Source organism: Lampetra fluviatilis, chromosome 3, assembly GCF_964198595.1.
Source record: "Lampetra fluviatilis chromosome 3, kcLamFluv1.1, whole genome shotgun sequence".
Taxonomy (NCBI): Eukaryota; Metazoa; Chordata; class Hyperoartia; order Petromyzontiformes; family Petromyzontidae; genus Lampetra; species Lampetra fluviatilis.
In genome coordinates this window covers 9,871,071-9,893,048 of record NC_136277.1, presented here as the reverse complement: position 1 = coordinate 9,893,048, position 21,978 = coordinate 9,871,071, and the positions used below count along the sequence as shown (strand labels likewise).

The 21,978-nt window shown below is 46.8% G+C and overlaps 2 protein-coding genes across 3 annotated transcripts in view; both read right to left on the bottom strand.

Annotated features, from left to right (window-relative positions):
- Positions 1-3,986: 3,986 nt before the first annotated feature.
- On the bottom strand, positions 3,987-12,489 carry LOC144949017 (L-serine dehydratase/L-threonine deaminase-like). Its single transcript, XM_078878805.1, has 3 exons — positions 12,162-12,489; positions 5,810-6,183; positions 3,987-4,616 (listed from the first exon to the last, which is right to left on the bottom strand). Exons 1-3 carry the CDS (start codon positions 12,486-12,488, stop codon positions 4,292-4,294), a joined length of 1,026 nt encoding a protein of 341 aa, XP_078734931.1. The 5' UTR covers position 12,489; the 3' UTR covers positions 3,987-4,291.
- A 6,788-nt stretch (positions 12,490-19,277) lies between these two features.
- Positions 19,278-21,978, bottom strand: part of USP30 (ubiquitin specific peptidase 30) — a 28,259-nt gene continuing 25,558 nt past the window's right edge. For both annotated transcript variants that reach the window (XM_078882417.1, XM_078882425.1), the window contains 2 exons: positions 21,638-21,763; positions 19,278-19,741 (listed from right to left, as the gene is read on the bottom strand). In XM_078882417.1, the coding sequence (XP_078738543.1) occupies positions 19,638-19,741; positions 21,638-21,763 (230 nt within the window). In that variant the 3' untranslated portion in view covers positions 19,278-19,637. The remainder of the gene's footprint in view (positions 19,742-21,637; positions 21,764-21,978) is intronic.

Sequence of the window (21,978 nt, the reverse complement as noted above, 5' to 3'; positions counted from 1 at the left end):
GACGTCTCGATTTAACGCTGAAACCTCTGATGCGGCAACTCTGAGCCGAGGTGTGTGTCAGTCGATGGTAAAGAGAAGGGTTTCCCAAACGCCAGTCCTTACGACCCAATTGACTCGCAAATATGAATTCAGTCATTCCACGCTGCACGCGCCAGATGATTGTTAATCACGTCCCACGTGGCACGCTAAGCAATTCACGCTGTCTGCATCGCGTTGAACAAGCAAAGGCAAAGATCCCCTGTATAGCCTTGCCAGACTGTTGGGGCAAGTGCTGTTATCGATGGAACACATGCACACACACGTTTACGCACACAAACGCACGTGTATGCACGCATGTGTACGCACGCCCACACCGAGAGCTCAACCTTAATTGGAATCTTCTTTCTATTAACCCAGACGGCGTTAATTGCTTAGCACGTCATGTGTGGGAACATGTTTTACAGTCGTCTGGCGCAAGTAACATTAGACGAATTAATGAGCATTTTCTTGGTGTTCTCAGTAAAGTCACGTAGGTAAAAATGTAAAATAAATTAAATCACGACGTTTCGGGCGCAACTTAGGTGGGGACAACTTAGCGAAAACACAACCGCTTAAAAGCGAAAGCACACCGCTTACGTGACTTTACCGAAAAAACCAAAGAGTATGAATCACTGCAGTCACGAAAACTTTTAATCGAGAGCTAATTAGCATTTTAATTGGGAAAAGTATATTAATAAACGCGGAAAGACATTGCGTGGTGAGTCTGCGAGGACTGGCATTTGGGAAAAAAACCTGGCATAGAGGGACAACGCGGTTTAAGTGTTGATGTTGGAAGCAATCACATTGTACTGTGCTGTGTTGTATTGTGTTACTATTAGAAGTGGGACCGGAGTTTTCCGCTTTGAGAGTCACGATTGCGACTCGTATCTCGATATCCGACCATTGGGTGAGTCTGCGGCCAATCGCAAATGGTTCTGTGAGACAATTCTAAAACAACAACAACAACAACAACAAAAAGGTTATTTTATATAGGATTTGCTTTTATTCGGTGTGTTTTTTTTTTCCATTCAACCGATTCCAATTTGTGCTCAGTATTTTTGGGCAGTCGTATCTGTCAGCTGTGTGGTAAGTTCTGTTGCGTTTATTAAAGCGGCTTATGGAGTTTACGTGGATGATCGTCTGCAGTGCTTCAAGGCGAATGGGCGGACGGAGGAAGGGGGGCCAGGTGTCACGTGCGTGACTTAAAACATCACGAACGGCGTTGTGCGGAATAGAAATGACAAAATAAATGAGCGGACAATGTCACGTATTCCGTATCTCGACGTAAAAAAACTAATAAAAGTACGTCCTACACAAACCCTTCGCCTGGACGTCCTTCTGGGATTGCATAAAAGCAGCATTGATTCAAGGCAAGCAAATTCATCGCCGGTTGACATCAAACATTTCCCATCGGCAGAGTCAGGCTTTTTAGAGGGCTTACACTAGGCGACCTCCTTTACCAGTGGCAAAATATAGTAATAGGTTTTTAACCTTTCAACTGGTACAAAAACTGACACCTTCATACAAGAGATAATGTTTGCAATAACCACAACGCAAGCATTCAAAATGCAAACAAAAAGAAACAACTCATCATTATCAGAGTTGTTTCTTTTTGTTTGCATTTTGACTGCTTGTGTTGTGTTTATTGCAGACATGATCCCTTGTATAAAGGTGTCAGTTTTTGTACCAGTTGAAAGGGTAAAAACATATTACTATATTTTTAGAGGGTTCTTGCCTGTAAGATTGGCAGTTCACCAGCATTCAAGAGAGTCCGACAGCTGCTTATTTCGAACGGCCGATGGAGGTTGAGCAGCGGAGTGTCTTCTTCGTATGTGTGGGTCGGGCATTGCGTCGTCACATGTTGCACTCCAGTCTGTTATGGATGACCGCAGTCGCGGACTATTGGAGGTGATGAGAAACTTGTCGACGCCGACGCAGAGTTTGCTTGTCTCGAATCAACGCTGCTGAAATGATGCACTCCCAGAAGGCTGCCTGGCTGACGGGTTGCGTGAGACATACTTTCATTAAGAATAGGGTTTTTTCCACCTTTTTTCTGGCAACAAAACTGAAACCTTTCTACGAGGAATCATGTCTGCATTAACCTCAATAGTTGTGGTCAAAATGAAACTGACTGGTCCACACCAGAGATACCAGAGACATCTTTCTTTTGAGCCTCGTCTAAATTAGTGCTAGACCGGAGGACACCAAAAGGTGTACAGCTCAAAGACAATGCACTATCAAAGTAATGAGGGCTCGGGGTGAGCATCAACATAATTAGAACTCCTTTGCCAGTTCCAAAATATAATAATAGGGTTTTTTCCCTTTTTTTCTGGCAACAAAACTGAAACCTTTCTACAAGGAATCGTGTCTGCATTAACCACAATGCTTGTGGTCAAAATGCAAACAAAAAACACGCTTTGATAATATATGCATTGTCCTTGAAAATGATTGGTCCACACCAGAGACAGCTTTCTTTTGGGGAAAAACCTTATTCTTATATTTTGGTACTGCCAAAGGAGGTCTAATAATGCACATACCTTCATTGTTCGTGCAGAGACGGATTGTCTACTTATTTAGTTTAACTTAAAAACGTAGGTTTTAACTCAGCAAATTTGAACACACGTCACAACGTGTCAAAGCAATCGGAGGATCGGGGCCAGATTGAGCCAGTGGCACCAATCTGCACCAACCCGCATGCTTTTAGAAAGCAGAATTTAATATTGAAAGCAACACAATAATGTAAACATACTCTTTGTTTTTGTCGGTAAAGTCACGTAGGTAAAAAACTGAATAAAATAAAACAACTAAATTAAATCACGACGTTTCGGAAGCAACACAAGCATCCGTCATTCGGTGTCACTGCTCCAGCAAAATGACTGTAGCGTATGAAGAGAGCTATTTAGAGACACGTGTTTATATAGGGTACTAGGGGGGGGGAGGAGCCAAGGGGTGGGGGTGGGGGCATGCGGTAGGCCGTGTGGCGTCGCGGGCAGTTGTGTCTCTAAATAGCTCTCTTCATACGCTACAGTAATTTTTCTGGAGCAGTCACAACTGATGACGGATGCTTGTGTTGCTTCCGAAACGTCGTGATTTAATTTAGTTATTTTATTTTGTTTTCACCTACGTGACTTTACCGACAAAAAACCAAAGAGCATGGATTCTTTGCAGTCACGAAAAAACTTCAAATCTACAATAATGTAAACCAAAGAAAGGGGAAAAACAAGGATGGATGGTCTCCCCACGCCGTGTCGTCCGTGGGGGTTGTTTGACCATACGTCACCTCGCTTGTGGCAGCCAGGGCCGGTTCAGATATCACTCACCACTGATATTAGCCGTGACAGCAAATCAAATTGACGTCAGCCAGTGGCCGTGGAAACATGTCGGCATGTGATGATGCACAATCATCGATTGCAATCAGTCCCTCTACAAGATTTGTGCATATAAGGCTCGGTTTTTTGCAGTTTATGCAAACTGCATACGGATTATTTTCAAATGTTACATTTAGGCTAGGGAGGCAGACAAATAATTCCTCATACAAAAATTAGCATTTATTGCTGAATGAGTTCATCTGTGCTGAAATAAAAGTTATATAAACGAGAAATTGATGAAACATTACAAACAAGACGGTGAAAAGACTATAACCGATTTTCTAATCGAGTCACGACCTCCAGTCGTGCCAATTCACATTTCTTGGGAGAGAGAATCGTTGCACGAAATAGGAATGCGGAATTACGAATCCATTATTCTGAATCGAATACAAAAATTAAATCGAGTTGGAAACACAAAGAGTTGCACTCCGATGCCCCTTCTCGGACTCACTAAAGGCCGCAGGAGGTCGTGCGTTCAATCCTGACGCCTGTATATTTGGAGTTTGCATGTTCTCTCCGTGGTGGCGTGGATTTATCCCGTGCTCCTCCGGGTATATTTGCTATGAATTCCCACATATGCCACTTCGTTGCACGATCATTTGTGGCTATCATCTTCTTGGTTCTTTCGGTAAAGTCACGTAGAATGGAAATAATAAAATAATAAAAATAAAATAACATCTTTTATTTTCTAGGGAGGCAGACAAATAATAACATTTTATTTTTATTATTTTATTATTTCCATTCTACTTGACTTTACCGAAAGAACCAAGAAGATGAATCCCTGCAGTCACGAAAGCTTTAAATCGAAACATTTGTGGCTAGGTCACATTCTATTTTTTAAAAAGAGCTAAAAAAACTCAGTGGGCCTTACCTGGGTAAAATGAACTACAAAGTTTTAATTTAATTCACTCGGGGCCCATGCCTAGCTGCTCCCTCCACTCGCGGAGCTGCCCCAGCGTGACGCCGCTCCCCCCGCACACCACCACCACGATGGGGCCAGGCCGCGGGCCCAGCCGTCCCTCGGCAACGAGACGACGCACCACCCCGGAGTAGACGGCGGCCAGCGCGGCTCCGCACGCCGGCTCCACGAGCATCCGCTCATCGTCCAGGAACCTCTGCACGGCGTCGATGGCGTCACGGTCCGAGACGACCTCGGAGAAGACCGCGTGCTCCCGGGCGAGAGTAAACGCCTGTTCCGCCACGCGCTTGGCGCCCAGGGTCTTGGCCACGCTGGGACACATGCAAACATACGTAGAGGAGTCGGTCAAATTTTTTTCAATATTTACCAGGTCGGGCTATGTTGCTTTTTTTCAGAAGCGATAGCTCAACGAAGTGGCTTGTCCATAACAGAGGTTGTTGGGTTAGGTCGCGTGAATATAAATGTGTCGTTAAAGCCGCCACAACCCGACGCAGATAATTGGTAAGGTTTGTCATGTAAACACAAACATGCCAATTCGTTACTAGTAAACCCACAACATTTACAATTCGATTTAAAGCTTTCGTGACTGCAGAGATTCATCTTCTTGGTTCTTTCGGTAAAGTCACATAGAATGGAAATAATCAAATAATAATCAAACATAATAAAATAATAAAATAATAAAAATAAAACATTATAAAATATTTTATTATGTTTTATTTATTTTATTTTATTATTTCCATTCTACGTGACTTTACCGAAAGAACAAGATTTACAATTCGAGTAATTGAATTGTAAATGTTGTGGGTTTACTCTTACAATTCGAGTACTCGAATACTCAAATTGTAAATGTTGTAGGTTTACTCTCCAACACACCGGTGTGCTGTACTCGTAACGAATTGGCACGTTCTGTTTACGTGACAAACCTTACTAATTGGCTGTGTCGAGTGGTGGCGGGTTTAACAACACATTTATATTCATGCGATCTAACCCAACAACCTCTATTATGGATAACATTGGTCGCGAAAGCGAGCAATGTTATGAAGTGGCATATTTTCATGTGTAAATGTATAGCAGCCAAATAATCTAAACGCATTTTTTTTTAATGTGCAGAGAAAAACCGGAGGACCCGTAGAAAAAATCCACGCGACCACGGTGAGAGATACGCAAACACCAAATATACAGCAGGCATCAGGTTCGGCATCGAATCCACGACATCCTGTATACCAAACAAGGTAGTTAACATCTCGCCACCGCGGCGGAAGACCAACGTTTCACGCGTAGATAAATAAGAAATTCTACCAATGCGATATTAAACATCTACAAAATATGGAAATACATATGTATACCAATAAACAGACGGTTTCACGTACGCTAATATTTATTCTCACGGTCGAGACTGCCCATGGTGAATAGGTGACATTCGACACCCCCCCCCCAGATGGCACCGACCAAAGCCCCCCCCCCCCCCCTTTGGCTCACATGCGCAGTGCGCTCCCCTCCCCACCTGGTGATGGCCGGCAGCGTGACGAGCTCCCCCGCGCTGAGCGCGGCGTGCAGGCTGTGCGCTCCCTGCGTCTCCACGGCGATGACGGGCACGTCCCCCCAGCCGCCCACCTCCCTGAGCCCCCGCACCACCCCGCAGAGGAGGCCGCCGCCGCCCACGGACACGACGACGGCCCCGGGCTTGGAGCCGGCCGCCATGGTCGCCTTGAGCTCGTGCACCAGGCTCGCGTGGCCCTCCCACAGGAGGGGGTCGTCGAAGGAGTGGACGTAGCAGCAGCCGTCGCCCTCCTCCGTCGACACGCGCAACGCGTGCTCGTTCGTCTCGTCCCACGCGTCCCCCACCACCTGCACGGAGGCGCCCTCCTCCTGCAGCCGCTGAGCAGGGGAATGGTCCCGGGCAAGATCCAGGGGGTTAGGTGTCGGGTGTAGAAAGGAGCGGCCGTGCGATTGTTTAAACTAAAACTACGAATCGTTTTTTGTGTGTGTGTGTGTGCGCCAGGTAAGTCCCACTGAGCTATGCAGATTTTTTTTTCAGAAGCGATGTGGCCACAAATGTAGATTGATTGATTAAAATCTAGATTTACAACTCTCTTCTCTGAACTCATTTTTGTGTTGCAGTCTGGAACGCTCTGCCTTCCGATATTAGGAAGTGACAAATCTAGATTGAAAACTCTTTGGTTATTTCAGTAAAGTCACGTATAAAGAGGTTGAAAACTTTTTTTTAGAACTGCTTCAATGTGTTTAGTTTGTTGTCCTTCCCCCGCAATTCCGATTAGCACGGTTGACTATGTACGGTGCTAAAGAAGTTCAACATACACAAATGATATCTCAATAAAGTAGCTGATCACGTGGAAATGGATTGCAGCCAAACACTCTGAATTGTTTCACTTGACCACGCCGCTGCTTTGGCGGAAGGGCATCCGATATAAAGAGAGGGAGCTCCACAAGCTCCTACAGAGCCCCCTCTCTCCACTGGGTGCTTTGGCCTATTCTTCCATTTTGGCCAGACGTTGGGGAGCAAGCCACACACTTTATGCCACCACACGCGACCTGCATACAGGTTAACTGCCGTGTGCACAATTCATAATTACTGTCATTTCTTTCGGGTGAGATCCTGTAGGTATGTCAACTTTTACAATAACCCTCCACCACCAGACAGAGCCAATCAAATGAAGTTGTCGCGTGGACAGATATGCCAAATTTATTTAGTTTTTCTTTTATTAGAAAACGGAGGGCCTTAAATGAAAACTGGTTTGTTACATACACGACCTAACCAAAAATAAACGAATTACGAATCATAATATTGGTCGTGAAAGACTGTATAATGAAACCAAAATTGTTGCACCCATGTATATAGTTGAGTGGATGGCGGCAGGGGGGGGGTTTAAGAAACTTGTGGTGGGGGTTGGGGATAAGCATCGATATCACCGATTTGGTGATGGAACAGTAACACAGAGCGCTCTGAAACCCGGCGAACCTGAGTTTCATTCCCATGGCAAACATCAGTGCCGAGTGATATCTCAACTGGACTTGCTTTCACCCCCGCCACCCCCAACTCACCAAGTCGCACTGAATGTGACTGACACGTGGTGGAGAGGCCTTCGTCCAGCAGTGGATTCGCGTGCGACAGTCCGATGTCAAGAGGCAAAGAGGTTATTAGGTCATGAATACCACAACACCTCGATGTTGAACGTTGCTTCAATTCCAGCCACCGGTCCCCCCCCCATTCCCCTCCATCCATCAGTTGATGATTTCATCAATCGTTCTCAGACCGCCACTCGGCTCGCTTAGTGGACCGCAGTCTTCAACAACGTGCGGCTCCGTCCATCTCGGAGCACAGCTGCAGTGAGCGTTCGTTGTCGCTTAAGCCCCATCTGAGCGACGCTTTGCGACTGGCCGGGAGTATTTAGGAATGAATGTGCAGGGTGTTTAAAAAGGATGGACCCAATTTAAAAGCAGTATATTTCACGATTGCAACATGTTACAATTCACAAAAAGTTACAAACGGTTTAATGAGTTATCAAGTTTTACTAGCCATTTTATAAATGCTCTATGTTGCCCTCCACCTGCTGCATGGACAACATCGAGACGATAGTTTAATTCTCACATTTTCCTTTGAGGTGCGTGGTCGCCCTGTGCTCTTCCCCTTACATAAACAGCAGCCTGCTTCCACAAATTGTCGGTACCAACGACGAACGCTCTTTGACATTGGCGGATCAATGCCAAAACGCCGTTGAAACGCACGCTGCACCGCAATTACGGATTCAGTCTTGCTGAACTGCAGAACGCAAAACGCCTTGTGTTGCGGTGTCACCATCTTGCGAATGACTGAGGCTAGGGGCTGTTTGTGCGCTGGGAGAGGCATCTAGCGGTAATCATTTGAAACTCTATGCCCCGCCCTTTCAAGTGGTAAGAGTTTCATTCATGGGCGGTTCGTGGGTGCAGAGATATAGCGATTTTAATTTGTGTCCATCTCTTTTAAACACCTTGTATTATGGGCGCTACGGTGGCGAGCTGTTGACTACCTCGCCTGATATACAGTAGGTCGTGGGTTCGATCCCGACGTCTGTAAATTAGAAGTTTGTGTGACTCTCTTTCCGTGGTCGCGTGGATTTTTCTCCGGGTCCTCCGGTTTACCCTCCATATTCAGAAGCGTGCGTTTAGAGTATTTGGCTGCTATACATTTCCACGTGATAAGCCACTTCATTCAGCTATAATTTGTGGCTGGGTCGCCTCTGAAAAAAGAGCTATGTAGCTCAATGGGCCTTACCTGGTAAAATAAAAAAAAGTTTCGTTTAGCATGTTGAACTCTTTCGCACCGTACGTACGCGATTATGAACGATTTTGACCCCCCCCCCCTCGTTACACGACGTCACAAAAATATGACGTCACAAAGCTCTCCCCCCCCCCCCAAAACCATATTTCCATCTTGAAAATAAAACATGCTTCAAATCATTTACACTATGAGATCTCTTTTACCAGTGGCAAAATATAATGGTAGGTTTTTACCCTTTTAACTGGTACAAAACTGACACCTTTATTCAAGGCATCATGTTTGCAATGACCACAACACAAGTAGTCAATAAAGCAAACAAAAAGAAGCAACTCTGATAAGGATAATAATATGCACTGTCCTTGAAGTTGATTGGCCCACACCCGAGACGGCTTTCTTTAGAGCCTAGTCCCCATTGGTGTAGGGCCAGATGACACCAGAAGGCGTACAACTCAAAAAACAGTGCAATATCAGAGTATTGAGAGTTCGGGGTAAACATTTACACTATGAGATCTCTTTTACCAGTGGCAAAATATAATGGTAGGTTTTTACCCTTTTAACTGGTACAAAACTGACACCTTTATTCAAGGCATCATGTTTGCAATGACCACAACACAAGTAGTCAATAAAGCAAACAAAAAGAAGCAACTCTGATAAGGATAATAATATGCACTGTCCTTGAAGTTGATTGGCCCACACCCGAGACGGCTTTCTTTAGAGCCTAGTCCCCATTGGTGTAGGGCCAGATGACACCAGAAGGCGTACAACTCAAAAAACAGTGCAATATCAGAGTATTGAGAGTTCGAGGTAAACATTTACACTATGAGATCTCTTTTACCAGTGGCAAAATATAATGGTAGGTTTTTACCCTTTTAACTGGTACAAAACTGACACCTTTATTCAAGGCATCATGTTTGCAATGACCACAACACAAGTAGTCAATAAAGCAAACAAAAAGAAGCACCTCTGATGAGGATAATAATATGCACTGTCCTTGAAGTTGATTGGCCCACACCCGAGACGGCTTTCTTTAGAGCCTAGTCCCCATTGGTGTAGGGCCAGATGACACCAGAAGGCGTACAACTCAAAAAACAGTGCAATATCAGAGTATTGAGAGTTCGGGGTAAACATTTACACTATGAGATCTCTTTTACCAGTGGCAAAATATAATGGTAGGTTTTTACCCTTTTAACTGGTACAAAACTGACACCTTTATTCAAGGCATCATGTTTGCAATGACCACAACACAAGTAGTCAATAAAGCAAACAAAAAGAATCAACTCTGATAAGGATAATAATATGCACTGTCCTTGAAGTTGATTGGCCCACACCCGAGACGGCTTTCTTTAGAGCCTAGTCCCCATTGGTGTAGGGCCAGATGACACCAGAAGGCGTACAACTCAAAAAACAGTGCAATATCAGAGTATTTAGAGTTCGGGGTAAACATTTACACTATGAGATCTCTTTTACCAGTGGCAAAATATAATGGTAGGTTTTTACCCTTTTAACTGGTACAAAACTGACACCTTTATTCAAGGCATCATGTTTGCAATGACCACAACACAAGTAGTCAATAAAGCAAACAAAAAGAAGCAACTCTGATAAGGATAATAATATGCACTGTCCTTGAAGTTGATTGGCCCACACCCGAGACGGCTTTCTTTAGAGCCTAGTCCCCATTGGTGTAGGGCCAGATGACACCAGAAGGCGTACAACTCAAAAAACAGTGCAATATCAGAGTATTGAGAGTTCGGGGTAAACATTTACACTATGATATCTCTTTTACCAGTGGCAAAATATAATGGTAGGTTTTTACCCTTTTAACTGGTACAAAACTGACACCTTTATTCAAGGCATCATGTTTGCAATGACCACAACACAAGTAGTCAATAAAGCAAACAAAAAGAAGCAACTCTGATAAGGATAATAATATGCACTGTCCTTGAAGTTGATTGGCCCACACCCGAGACGGCTTTCTTTAGAGCCTAGTCCCCATTGGTGTAGGGCCAGATGACACCAGAAGGCGTACAACTCAGTGATATTGCACTGTTTTTTGAGTTGTACGCCTTCTGGTGTCATCTGGCCCTACACCAATGGGGACTAGGCTCTAAAGAAAGCCGTCTCGGGTGTGGGCCAATCAACTTCAAGGACAGTGCATATTATTATCCTTATCAGAGTTGCTTCTTTTTGTTTGCTTTATTGACTACTTGTGTTGTGGTCATTGCAAACATGATGCCTTGAATAAAGGTGTCAGTTTTGTACCAGTTAAAAGGGTAAAAACCTACCATTATATTTTGCCACTGGTAAAAGAGATCTCATAGTGTAAATGTTTACCCCGAACTCTCAATACTCTGATATTGCACTGTTTTTTGAGTTGTACGCCTTCTGGTGTCATCTGGCCCTACACCAATGGGGACTAGGCTCTAAAGAAAGCCGTCTCGGGTGTGGGCCAATCAACTTCAAGGACAGTGCATATTATTATCCTTATCAGAGTTGCTTCTTTTTGTTTGCTTTATTGACTACTTGTGTTGTGGTCATTGCAAACATGATGCCTTGAATAAAGGTGTCAGTTTTGTACCAGTTAAAAAGGTAAAAACCTACCATTATATTTTGCCACTGGTAAAAGAGATCTCATAGTGTAAATGTTTACCCCGAACTCTCAATACTCTGATATTGCACTGTTTTTTGAGTTGTACGCCTTCTGGTGTCATCTGGCCCTACACCAATGGGGACTAGGCTCTAAAGAAAGCCGTCTCGGGTGTGGGCCAATCAACTTCAAGGACAGTGCATATTATTATCCTTATCAGAGTTGCTTCTTTTTGTTTGCTTTATTGACTACTTGTGTTGTGGTCATTGCAAACATGATGCCTTGAATAAAGGTGTCAGTTTTGTACCAGTTAAAAGGGTAAAAACCTACCATTATATTTTGCCACTGGTAAAAGAGATCTCATAGTGTAAATGTTTACCCCGAACTCTCAATACTCTGATATTGCACTGTTTTTTTAGTTGTACGCCTTCTGGTGTCATCTGGCCCTACACCAATGGGGACTAGGCTCTAAAGAAAGCCGTCTCGGGTGTGGGCCAATCAACTTCAAGGACAGTGCATATTATTATCCTTATCAGAGTTGCTTCTTTTTGTTTGCTTTATTGACTACTTGTGTTGTGGTCATTGCAAACATGATGCCTTGAATAAAGGTGTCAGTTTTGTACCAGTTAAAAGGGTAAAAACCTACCATTATGCTTCAAATCACTTTAAACTATTGCCATTTTAGTGCGTATTTAATGTGTCGCTGCACTCCGACGTTGTAGGAGAAAATATTTATTTAATTAAGTAGAACGTGTTTTTTTATATTTATTAAAAGTTGCCCATTTTGATGTGACGTCACATTTCTCAAACCGCCCCTCCCCCCGTCACACATCGTCACAAATATCTGACCCTCCCCCCACCCCCCCTAGGTGCGTGACGCCATTTATGAACGGCCCCATACCGCGGTGAACGCCCCCACCAACCGCCTCCTCGCCCCCCCCCCACTCCCTGCCCCCCCCACCCCCCCTCGTGTGAGTGCCGTTGACCCCGCGCCTCTCTGGTGGAGCTTGCGGTGGAGCGCGGCACGAAGACGGTGGAGCGCCCTCCGAGCCTCCGCGCCGCGTACGCCGCGGCCATGCCCGCGTTCCCACCGGAGGAGCAGACGAAGTGGAGGCCACCGACACCACGACCGCCACCGCCGTGCCACAGCGCAGAGGCCCTCTGGCAGAGCAGCCCCACGCCGCGGATCTTGAAGGAGCCTCCGCCCGGCTGCGCGTTCTCGAGCTTGAGTAGCACGTCCGCCCCGGCAGCTGCGGAGAGGCGCGGGCTCTCACGAAGAGGCGTCGGCTGGTGCAGCGGGCTCGTAGCGACGCCGTACATCGTGCGGGACCACCACCCCCCCCCCAAACGCCGGTCGCCGCCGCTGCTGTGTGTGTGTTGAACTTCTTTCGCACCGTACGTGGCCAACCGTGCCGATCGGAGGTGCGAGGGCTGGGGTGTGGGACTAAACGCAATAATCAGTTGTAAAGAAACGCGTTTTCGATCGGGATGATTTCACGGTGCATCGCTCCGATGGCTTTCGAGCAGCATCGAATGGAAGAGCGTTCGTTGCAGACGGACGCAGCGGTGCGTGTGTGGGCGTGCGAGCGTGTTCCTGGAGCCGGTGCAAGCGCTGTAGCCCGCCTCTCTCCACCCACCTGTCCAGAAGCCCCAGAGAGAGAGGAGGGAGGGGAGGTGGGGGGACCTCGTCTGGAATGTTGCCCCGAGCCTCCAAAAAAAACAATCGCTGACCCCACCCCTTCACCCCTAAAGACAAAGATCCCCCGTGTAGCCTCAACAGACTGCTGGGCGCAAGTGCTGTGAGCGAGCACCTATGAAGGCAGTCACGGCACACGACGGGGAGGTGGGTGGCCAGCTCCACGCCCGGCCGCGTTTGTCTCCCTAGCGGCGATGTTTACACGCCGCAGCTAAGTTCAAGTTCATTTATTAGGTATAGCCATGTGAGCCATTCGGCTCTTGAATCGGGTGCAACCGCAACAAACAAAAACATGAACAGTGTATGTGACTGAGTGCAAACAGAAAAACCAGGCCATTCATTTGAAGCTGATTCGACAGGGGGTGACCCAGAAACGGATCAGACGTTCGTCACTGATTTAGGCCGTGAGCGGGAATAGAACTTGGGTGGCCGGGTCTGGAGTGATATTAAAGTTATTTACGTATTTTATTTTATCCAGGTTAGGACCACTGACCTACATAGCCTTTACATCATTAGACCTCCTTTGCCAGTACCAAAATATACGAATAGGGTTTTTCCCCTTTTTTCTGGCAACAAAACTGAAACCTTTTTACGAGGATTCATGTCTGCATTAACCACAATACTTGCAGTCAAATGCAAACAAAAAAGACACTATGATAATATATGACTTGTCCTTGAAACTGATAAGGACAATGCAAATATTATCATAGTGTGTTTTTTGTTTAAAGTTGCGCATTTTAATGTGACGTCCCATTTCTCAAACCCCCCTCCCCTCGTCACACATCGTGACAAATGTCTGACCCCCCCCCCCTTGGGTGCGTGACGTCATTTATGGACGGCTCCTTGTGCAGTGCTGCCGGCAGTGGGTCACATTTATTCACATTTTGATGGTGACTTAAGACAAGGGACACTACAATGCACTGCTTCATGAACTGCGTGTGGGTTCTTTCATAACGCACGGTGGCCGAGTGCTTTCCCACGTGTGCGTGTTGTGTGAAACCTTGTGGTCTTCCGCCACGGTGGCGAGTTGTTAACTACCGTGCCTCGTATACAGGAGGTCGTCGGTTCGATCCCGACTCTGACGCCTGTATATTTGCGAGTTTGTATGTTTTCCCCGTGTTTGCGTGGAATTTTTTAAATCTCTGGGTCCTCCGGTTTTCCCCTCCTCATTTAGAATCAACATGCACGTTGAGTATTTTGGCTGCGATACATTTCCACGTGATAAGCCACTTCGTTGAGCTATCACATGTGGCCAGGAACACATTCCTGCGGAGGGAGCTGGTAGGAACGTTGGGTTGCTCGGTCAATCAACGGCGGCGTGGTGTATTCCGAAAATATGCCGGACTGTGAGGGCGGGCACAAGCCGGCGTGAGTAGGTTAAACGTTGAGTTTTATAAGGGCACCACGGGGTGACCAGCCCCTCCCCACCCAGCCCCACCTAGCCCCACCCTCCCCACCCAGCCCCTCCCCACCCTCCCCACCCAGCCCTTCCCTGCACGACGGACGGACACAATAATCCCCTGTGGGCTGGTGTAACCAGGAGGTTCCTACCAGTAAAATAGCTATATAGCTCAGTGGGCATTAGCTGGTAAATAGTTTAGTTAATAGCAAAGATCCAATCCACGAAAAACAATCTCGCGTGCGTAAACAAAAAGAGAAGAAGAAAAAAAAACAGCAACGCCGCGCTTTCTGTGCCATCTCGGACTTGTTTTCACACTCGGTGCAAATTCCACAGTTAAACGTGAACTTCATTTGGCCCGTGCTGGGCTGAAGTCGATGACCAGAGGTTACGGGGGCGTCCAAGGGTCGAGGGGTGGGGCCGTTTACAAAGAGGCAACGTGGCGCTGCGACAACCAGGGGTGGGAGATCAGGGGGATGGGGAAGAGACGCGGAGGGAGGGTGGGACATACGTGTGGGTGGAGGTGATTTGTGCAGTGCACATAGGGGACGTGGGGAAGCGACACTTGGGTGTGGGGCGGATACAGCAGGGTGCAGGAGGGCAGGTTACTTCCCATAACATCTAAAATGTAAAGTTAATGAAATTCTGGCAAATTGCCCGATGATGCTAGATGTAATTACCAGCGAAACGTCGTACTCAAAAAATGCAAATGTTGTGGATTCACTCTTCAACACACCGGTGGGCTATAGTAGTGAACTATTTAGTCTTTTGTCAACGTGACACATTTTTTTACTGATTGGCCGTGTCGGGTGGTGGAGGGTTGCGACACATTTATAAATAACGAGATCTAACCCACAAACCTGTATTATGGATAATATTGGTCGCGAAAGCCTACGCGTTAAACCAAAATAAAAACTCGTTACTTTTAATTTATTTATATCGACTACCTAACTTTCTTATGATATTCGTTGTGCGCTGTTGCAATATGTTGCGAGCGGTTGCAATTCAGAATCAGAATATGTATTCATACTGGAGGAATCCGATGAGCTATAAAGCTATTTTTTCACAGATGTCCAGTCGGGGTGGGTTTGCTCACTCTGTGTTAGCCCTGGAGGTCGTTACGGGTGTCTTTTCCCACCCCCTGTACCGTTGCCGTTCTGCTGCGATGTGCACTGATGCCTACTTTTTGTGGAGGGCGATATTGGCACGTTAAATAAAGATTGATTGATTACAAATACACAGGCTTTGATGTGCTACCAAGAGGTCATGGACCAATGGGAAGATGACGGAGATTGCAAGAGCAGTACTGGTGGGCTCCACTATCACACACAACACGTGCATTGAACCATGCACGTGTGAATCAATAACTATTTGTCATTTATGTACATTGAATGTTATACTGGTAGGAACCTCCTGGTTACACCAGCCCACAGGGGATTATTGTGTCTGTCCGTCGTGCATGGAGGGGCTGGGTGGGGAGGGGCTGGGTGGGGAGGGTGGGGAGGGGCTGGGTGGGGAGGGTAGGGCTGGGTTGGGGGTGGGAGGGGTGGGGCTGGGTGGGGAGGGGCTGGTCGCCCCGTGGTGCCCTTATAAAACTCAACGTTTAACCTACTCACGCCGGCTTGTGCCCGACCTCACAGTCGAGCATATTTGCGGAATAGACCACGCCGCCGTTGACCCTGGCCATTGACCGAGCAATCCAACGTTCCTACCAGCTCCCTCCGCAGGAATGTGTTGGTACGCTGTTACATTTAGCCGGGCGGTGATGGCTATGCTCGCCTGTAATCCAGTACTTGTCGAGGCGAAGGTTGGTAGATCACACGAATGTTGTGAGGCTCCCTTACTTGTGGTCATCGAGGTGCCATGCCCTGACTCGCCAGAAGGCGGTACAGCAAAAATGTGGACTCCATCTGTGTGGGAAAGAGTGTGGGTTTTCTGTAGGTGCCCCCATTTCCTAACACATAACACATTCCTGCGAAGGGAGCTGGTAGGAACGTTGGGTTGCTCGGTCAATGGCCAGGGTCAACGGCGGCGTGGTGTATTCCGCAAATATGCCCGACTGTGAGGGAGGGCACAAGCCGGCGTGAGTAGGTTAAACGTTGAGTTTTATAAGCGCACCACGGGGTGACCAACCCCTCCCCACCCAGCCCTCCCCACCCAGCTCTCCCCACCCAGCCCCACCCTCCCCACCCAGCCCCACCCTCCCCTCCCCACCCAGCTCCTCCCTCCCCAACCAATAATCCCATGTGGGCTGGTGCAACCAGGAGATTCCTACCACATATAAACACTCGTTACTTGGCTATCACCTTCGTATATAGAGGACTCCAGAGCTTGGGAAATTGTTGGCACTGGATTACCGTGTGGCTGCCTTCCCAATTTTTCTGTGGTTCCTTGTCAATGCTGTGCGGCGTGTTACAAGCTGAAATTATTCCTTAGCTCGATGATCGTACCGATAATTTGTGTTTGCATAGCTACAGAAACTTTAGAGTCAATGTCTGCTGCACGTCCACCAATTCTAAATTCAGAACCGGTGATGGTCATCTCGTGCATGTGGAAGAATGACTTAAAAACATCTCAGAATGGAGCAGAATGTGGCATGTTCACGAAATGTTGTTGGGTTCCCTGGTGTTACAGGCAAAGGCTGCTTGGTGGACATAGTGGTGCCCACTAAAGTAAGTGCAGCAAAATTGCACCAAAGCTGTGTACTGAAGAGAATCGGAAATTTGAAATCAATTCCGGAATTTGGCTGGTTGCAAGAAATGCTGCTGGAATGTATTGATCCGCATGACTCATACGCTCGCTGATGGCCCAAATAAGTGACGTTATTTGTATGTGATACAACAGACGCCTGGTCTGCATATTATTACCCAAAATATATCACCGTAGTATAGAACACATTGTGTTAAAATGTCTCGGAGATTGCAGCCATTCGATTCTTGCGTGTCGCGATATGTTAAGGAACGAAATGCCAATGTCGAGGTCTGCAAGTCACCAGAGGGCTTCAGTGGAGTTCGTCGAGTTTTGCCGTTCCTCCTCCATTTGTAGGGGTGTTACGTGGGGGGGGGACGGGCAGTTACACTGGGGTGTCTACATCCACGTCCGCAAACGGTTACCAACCTGGGGGGCTGTGTGGGGGCATGCTGTGATCCCACACAGCCCCGCCCCTCGAGGGCATGTTGGTATATAAGGCGGAGAGCCAGGGAGCTCGAGGGAGTCGTTGGGTACAGGTCAAGATGAAGAGCCAGTGAAGACTGAAGGCCAGCTAGCTAGACCTGGAACACCCCTGACTCGCTGCCCTTGTGCGGGCCGAGCAGGGCAAGCCAGTGGTGCGACCTCAGAGCAGCGAGGTCTGATGTCCTTGTAAAGGCCGGACTCGTGTGGCTGAGGGTCGGAACCTGCGCCGAAGCTGGGCCAGGTTAGTTAGCCTCCTAGGAGGAAGGTCTGGAATAGCGGGGAAGTAGGCAGTTAATGTGGGCATTAACTGGGGAGCACTTCTGATAAAGACCGGGTGAAGAGGCCGTTACCTCTTCAAGTGTTAGGGTGGTTACCCTGTTACTGTATCAACTTGTAATAAATACGTGTTGCCTCAATCAACTTCTGCGTCACATAAGCCCACTACACATTGAAGGAGCGCAGAGACTCCAGTGGGGCTTACTGTGTGCCCCATAGTCTGGGTTTGCGATGTTTGGGTTTCAATTGAGGTGCTTGGGTCGGAGACGATAGCCTTCTTACAGTGGCCCCCACCCATTATGTATTTTCATATTACCTGAAACACAACTCATATCGTCATCGAGGTGAAATAGACTTCGTAAATTCGATTCCAGATTGCAGCCATGTGGCACGGAGACTGGTTATTTGTTTGTGCTTACAAACATACAAAAGGGAATTTTGTTCAAGCACGACCATTTCTGGTAAGGTTATCAAAACAATGTTGCCGATACACGAGTTATGGATGGACCTCTTTTGCACATGTGTCGTGACTAACTCGGACAGTTTCTTTTATTTAACGAACACCATCGGGATAATACACACCCTACGTGGGTGCACACTCTACAGTCGCTATCATATACACAACATTAATCGTCTAACACTGATGGTGCTGAACGGAGACAGCCAACAACTATCTTGCAGCGCAATATCGAGTGAAGACGACAGCGTCGATGGCGACGAGATGGTAACGACAATCTTGAGCAGCACGATGGAGGATCCCACTTCCAGCAACAGCCACGAGTTCCCCCACAGGGGCCCCTCTTATACTCTCAGCGTGGCCTCGCTCCGCCTGGGCCACGCCCCCTTTCTGCCCGGGCCACGCCCCTCTCTGCCCGGACCACGCCCCCTTTCTGCACGGGCCACGCCCTCTCTCTGGAACCTACTAGCGGGTTCCCGAGGCTTCCCGATGGCGCCCTCTGTGACCTTTCCCCGAGATGTCCCCCTCTCGTGTCTATCGTGTCCTGCGGACGTGAGTACTGCCATACACCGCAGTTACCCTTTTCCGCCAGCAGCCAGCGCTATGCCACTACACATGCACAAACAAATGATCTATTCGTAAAAATATATTCAGAAGCCATCTGTTGTGTGAGAGAGCAGCTCTTGGGTATTTTGCGGTGGTGTGCACATTTTTAGCCAGTAGAAATGATTAGTTTTGTGAATAGAATAGTACGTGGGTGAATAAACAAATTAATTTATCACGAAGATATTGGATTTAAACGACAGAACTACGTGACAGTTGAGCTTTTATTAACACCTGATGGTGCTGGATGTAATCTCCAGCAAAACTTCGTACAAAATTGTAACAATGTTGCCTGTCTTTCCACGTTCCTGTTTGCTGATAACCCAAATTGGCATATTTGCCAACGTGACAACTTGCTTTGATTGGCTATTAACGGTTCGAAGGATAATAGGGAAAACATGTACATTCCCGCACAAACTAACCTAAAAGAAACAATGAATCGTTAAACCACAGAATGACGACAATACATATACACCAAGTTTTATTATTTCAAATTGAATTAAAAAAATGTACACACTGGATTTCAAGCATAATGGCTATGGGTGAGATGGATACTACAATGATTGTGGTGGTGATGATGGTAGTGATGGCAGAGTTGATCGTGATGACGAATGTGATGATTGTGGTTGCAGTTATGATGGCGTGTGTTACGAGGTGGTGGTAATGATGGCAATGGTGGTGCATGATTGTGGTGGTGTGGACGATACAGTGGAGGTGATAATAACAGTGGTGGTGATAGCAATAATAATGGCAAATGTGGTGATAGTGATGATCATGGTGATGGTGACGGTAGTGCGGTTAATGCAGCTGTTGGTCGTGAAAGTGCCGATGGCGACGACGACGATGACGGTGGTGATGATGACATCACGTGCGTGTATAGAAAAGTAGGTAGGCCCGGGAGTTGAGAACCTCAGAGAGACTCACAGAGCGGACCTCATCATCGGAGCAGCAAACCCAGCGGCCGCGAACTGTTGACACGTACGCACAGACACACATAGAAACATACACAGATGGTTTTGACTGACTAATCAATGCACATCATAATAAGATTTATAACGGCTAGAAAGTTGCATTTTTTTTCATAATTATAGTTTCAATGCTGATAACTTACTAAAATCTCAAAATGTACAAATATGCATCACGAGGAAAAAAACAGTCCAGAAGTTGCTTGCTATCAATCATAGGGCCGTGCCTGTCGAGATTTACACGCAGATCCAACTCATCACTGGACCAAACAATTCGCCTCCGATGGAGCACGACCCACTAGCCAACAGACTGCAGGTCATCTGCACGTAATATATTCAAGTCATGCTGACGAAGGGTCAGTTAGTGTTGTGGCTATAGCACCATAAACTCAAACCACAAATGTTACAAGTTATAATCATCCCAGCCGAGGGTTCAATTCCGCGCGTCACTCTTCTGAGGTCGTAAGAAAGTGCCACTCGGTGAGACGTCAATCGTGCTTGTCCCAAGGAGCTACACTGATCTACGTAAGAGGCAAGTGGAATGTCCTCCATTGGAACCTACTTTGCCAGTAACAAAATATGATAATTGGTTTTTTACCCTTTTATCTGACAAAAGGTGTCAGTTTTGTTGCCAGATAAAAGGGTAAAAAACCAATTATCATATTTTGCTACTGGCAAAGGAGGTTCCAATGGTGTAAATGCTTACCCCGAGCTCTCATACTCTGATGGTGCATTGTCTTTGAGTTGTACGCCTTTTGGCGTCATCTGGTCCAACACCATGTGAGACTAGGCTCTAAGAAAAGCTGTCTCGGGTGTGGACCAATCAATTTCAAGGACAGTGCATACATTATCAGAGTTGTGTTTTTTGTTTGCATTCCAACTGCAGGTATTGTGGTCAATGCAAACATGACTCCTTGTAAAAGAGGTGTCAGTTTTGTTGCCAGATAAAAGGGTAAAAAAACTATTATCTTATGGAATTTCCTCATTGAGCAGGGAGGCAATTTGACTGTTATTTATCACTACGCAATAGAATACTGACCCAGCGATAATGAATACAGTAAAGCATTAATGAAAAACAATACTGGTAAGTTAATTATACAAACCCTTTTTGTCAATCCACTGCCGGATGAAGGCCTGCCAACGCCGTGTCGGTTACGAGGATGGTTTAACCGTACATCACCACGCTCGATCGTCAGGGTGCGTTGGTTAAGTTGAAGAGGGGGGGGGGGGTTGCCCAGGACCGGTTCAGGTATCACTCGCCACTGATGATAGCTGTGGCCGGGAATCCAAACCAGCGTGCCTTCGCTCCTCCGAAATCAAATGTTGATGGCGATTTTCTATTGCTGTTCATTTGTATAGGTTTCATAAGTTACATCTAATGCCCAGTGTTGTGGGCAGATGCCACGATGCCAATAGTACTGGCATTATTATATCACGATAAGTAGAATAATCCAGTATAAGAATTGTGTGTATATCGCTCAACCCAATGTGTATTGCATGGTGCGTGTGTATATGATATGGCTCTTCTATGAGGTGCAATACAGTACATGCAGAAATGCATTTTTATGGTACGAGTGTGTGTTTGGAGAGTGGTGGCAGAGTGATGTACGCACTGCGTTATGAACTCGGCTTCAATACCCGGCCACAGCTGAACCGGTCCCGGGCCTCCACTAGCTTGGAGGAGCCTTAATAGAATAACTGGTGCGGTGTGTAAACATCAGCACTGGGGAGACAGGTCAGTTGGATGTGGTGGTAACCGCACCACCTCTTCGTGTGCTATGCCAGGCTCAACAGGCGCTCGCTAACAGCACTTGCCCCAAAAGTCCAGCCAAGGCTGGTATGGCGCAAAATTTGTGTTTGTATGTGCGTGATGTTGCTATCACAAGCGAGTGCCCTCACCCCGTCCTCCACTCGGTATGCTGCGGTACGTCACAAAGTGCCCACTCGTCGAGTTCCCATAATGCACCACAACGGCAGTGAGGGTGAACCGGCTGCCACAATGGCCGACCCGTCCTTTCGACAGCTCTATAGGGAGCGTGCACACACACACACACAGGTACACACATGCACACGAGGCACCATATTAATTGTCTTATAATTAATACATATTATTACAACACATACCTATTGTCCGTTCATTGTTTGATAGCACCGTACATAGCCAACCGTACCAATCGGAGGTCCGGGGAAATAAAACAAACTAAACACAAAAAGCCGTTCTGAATAAATGAGTTGTCAAT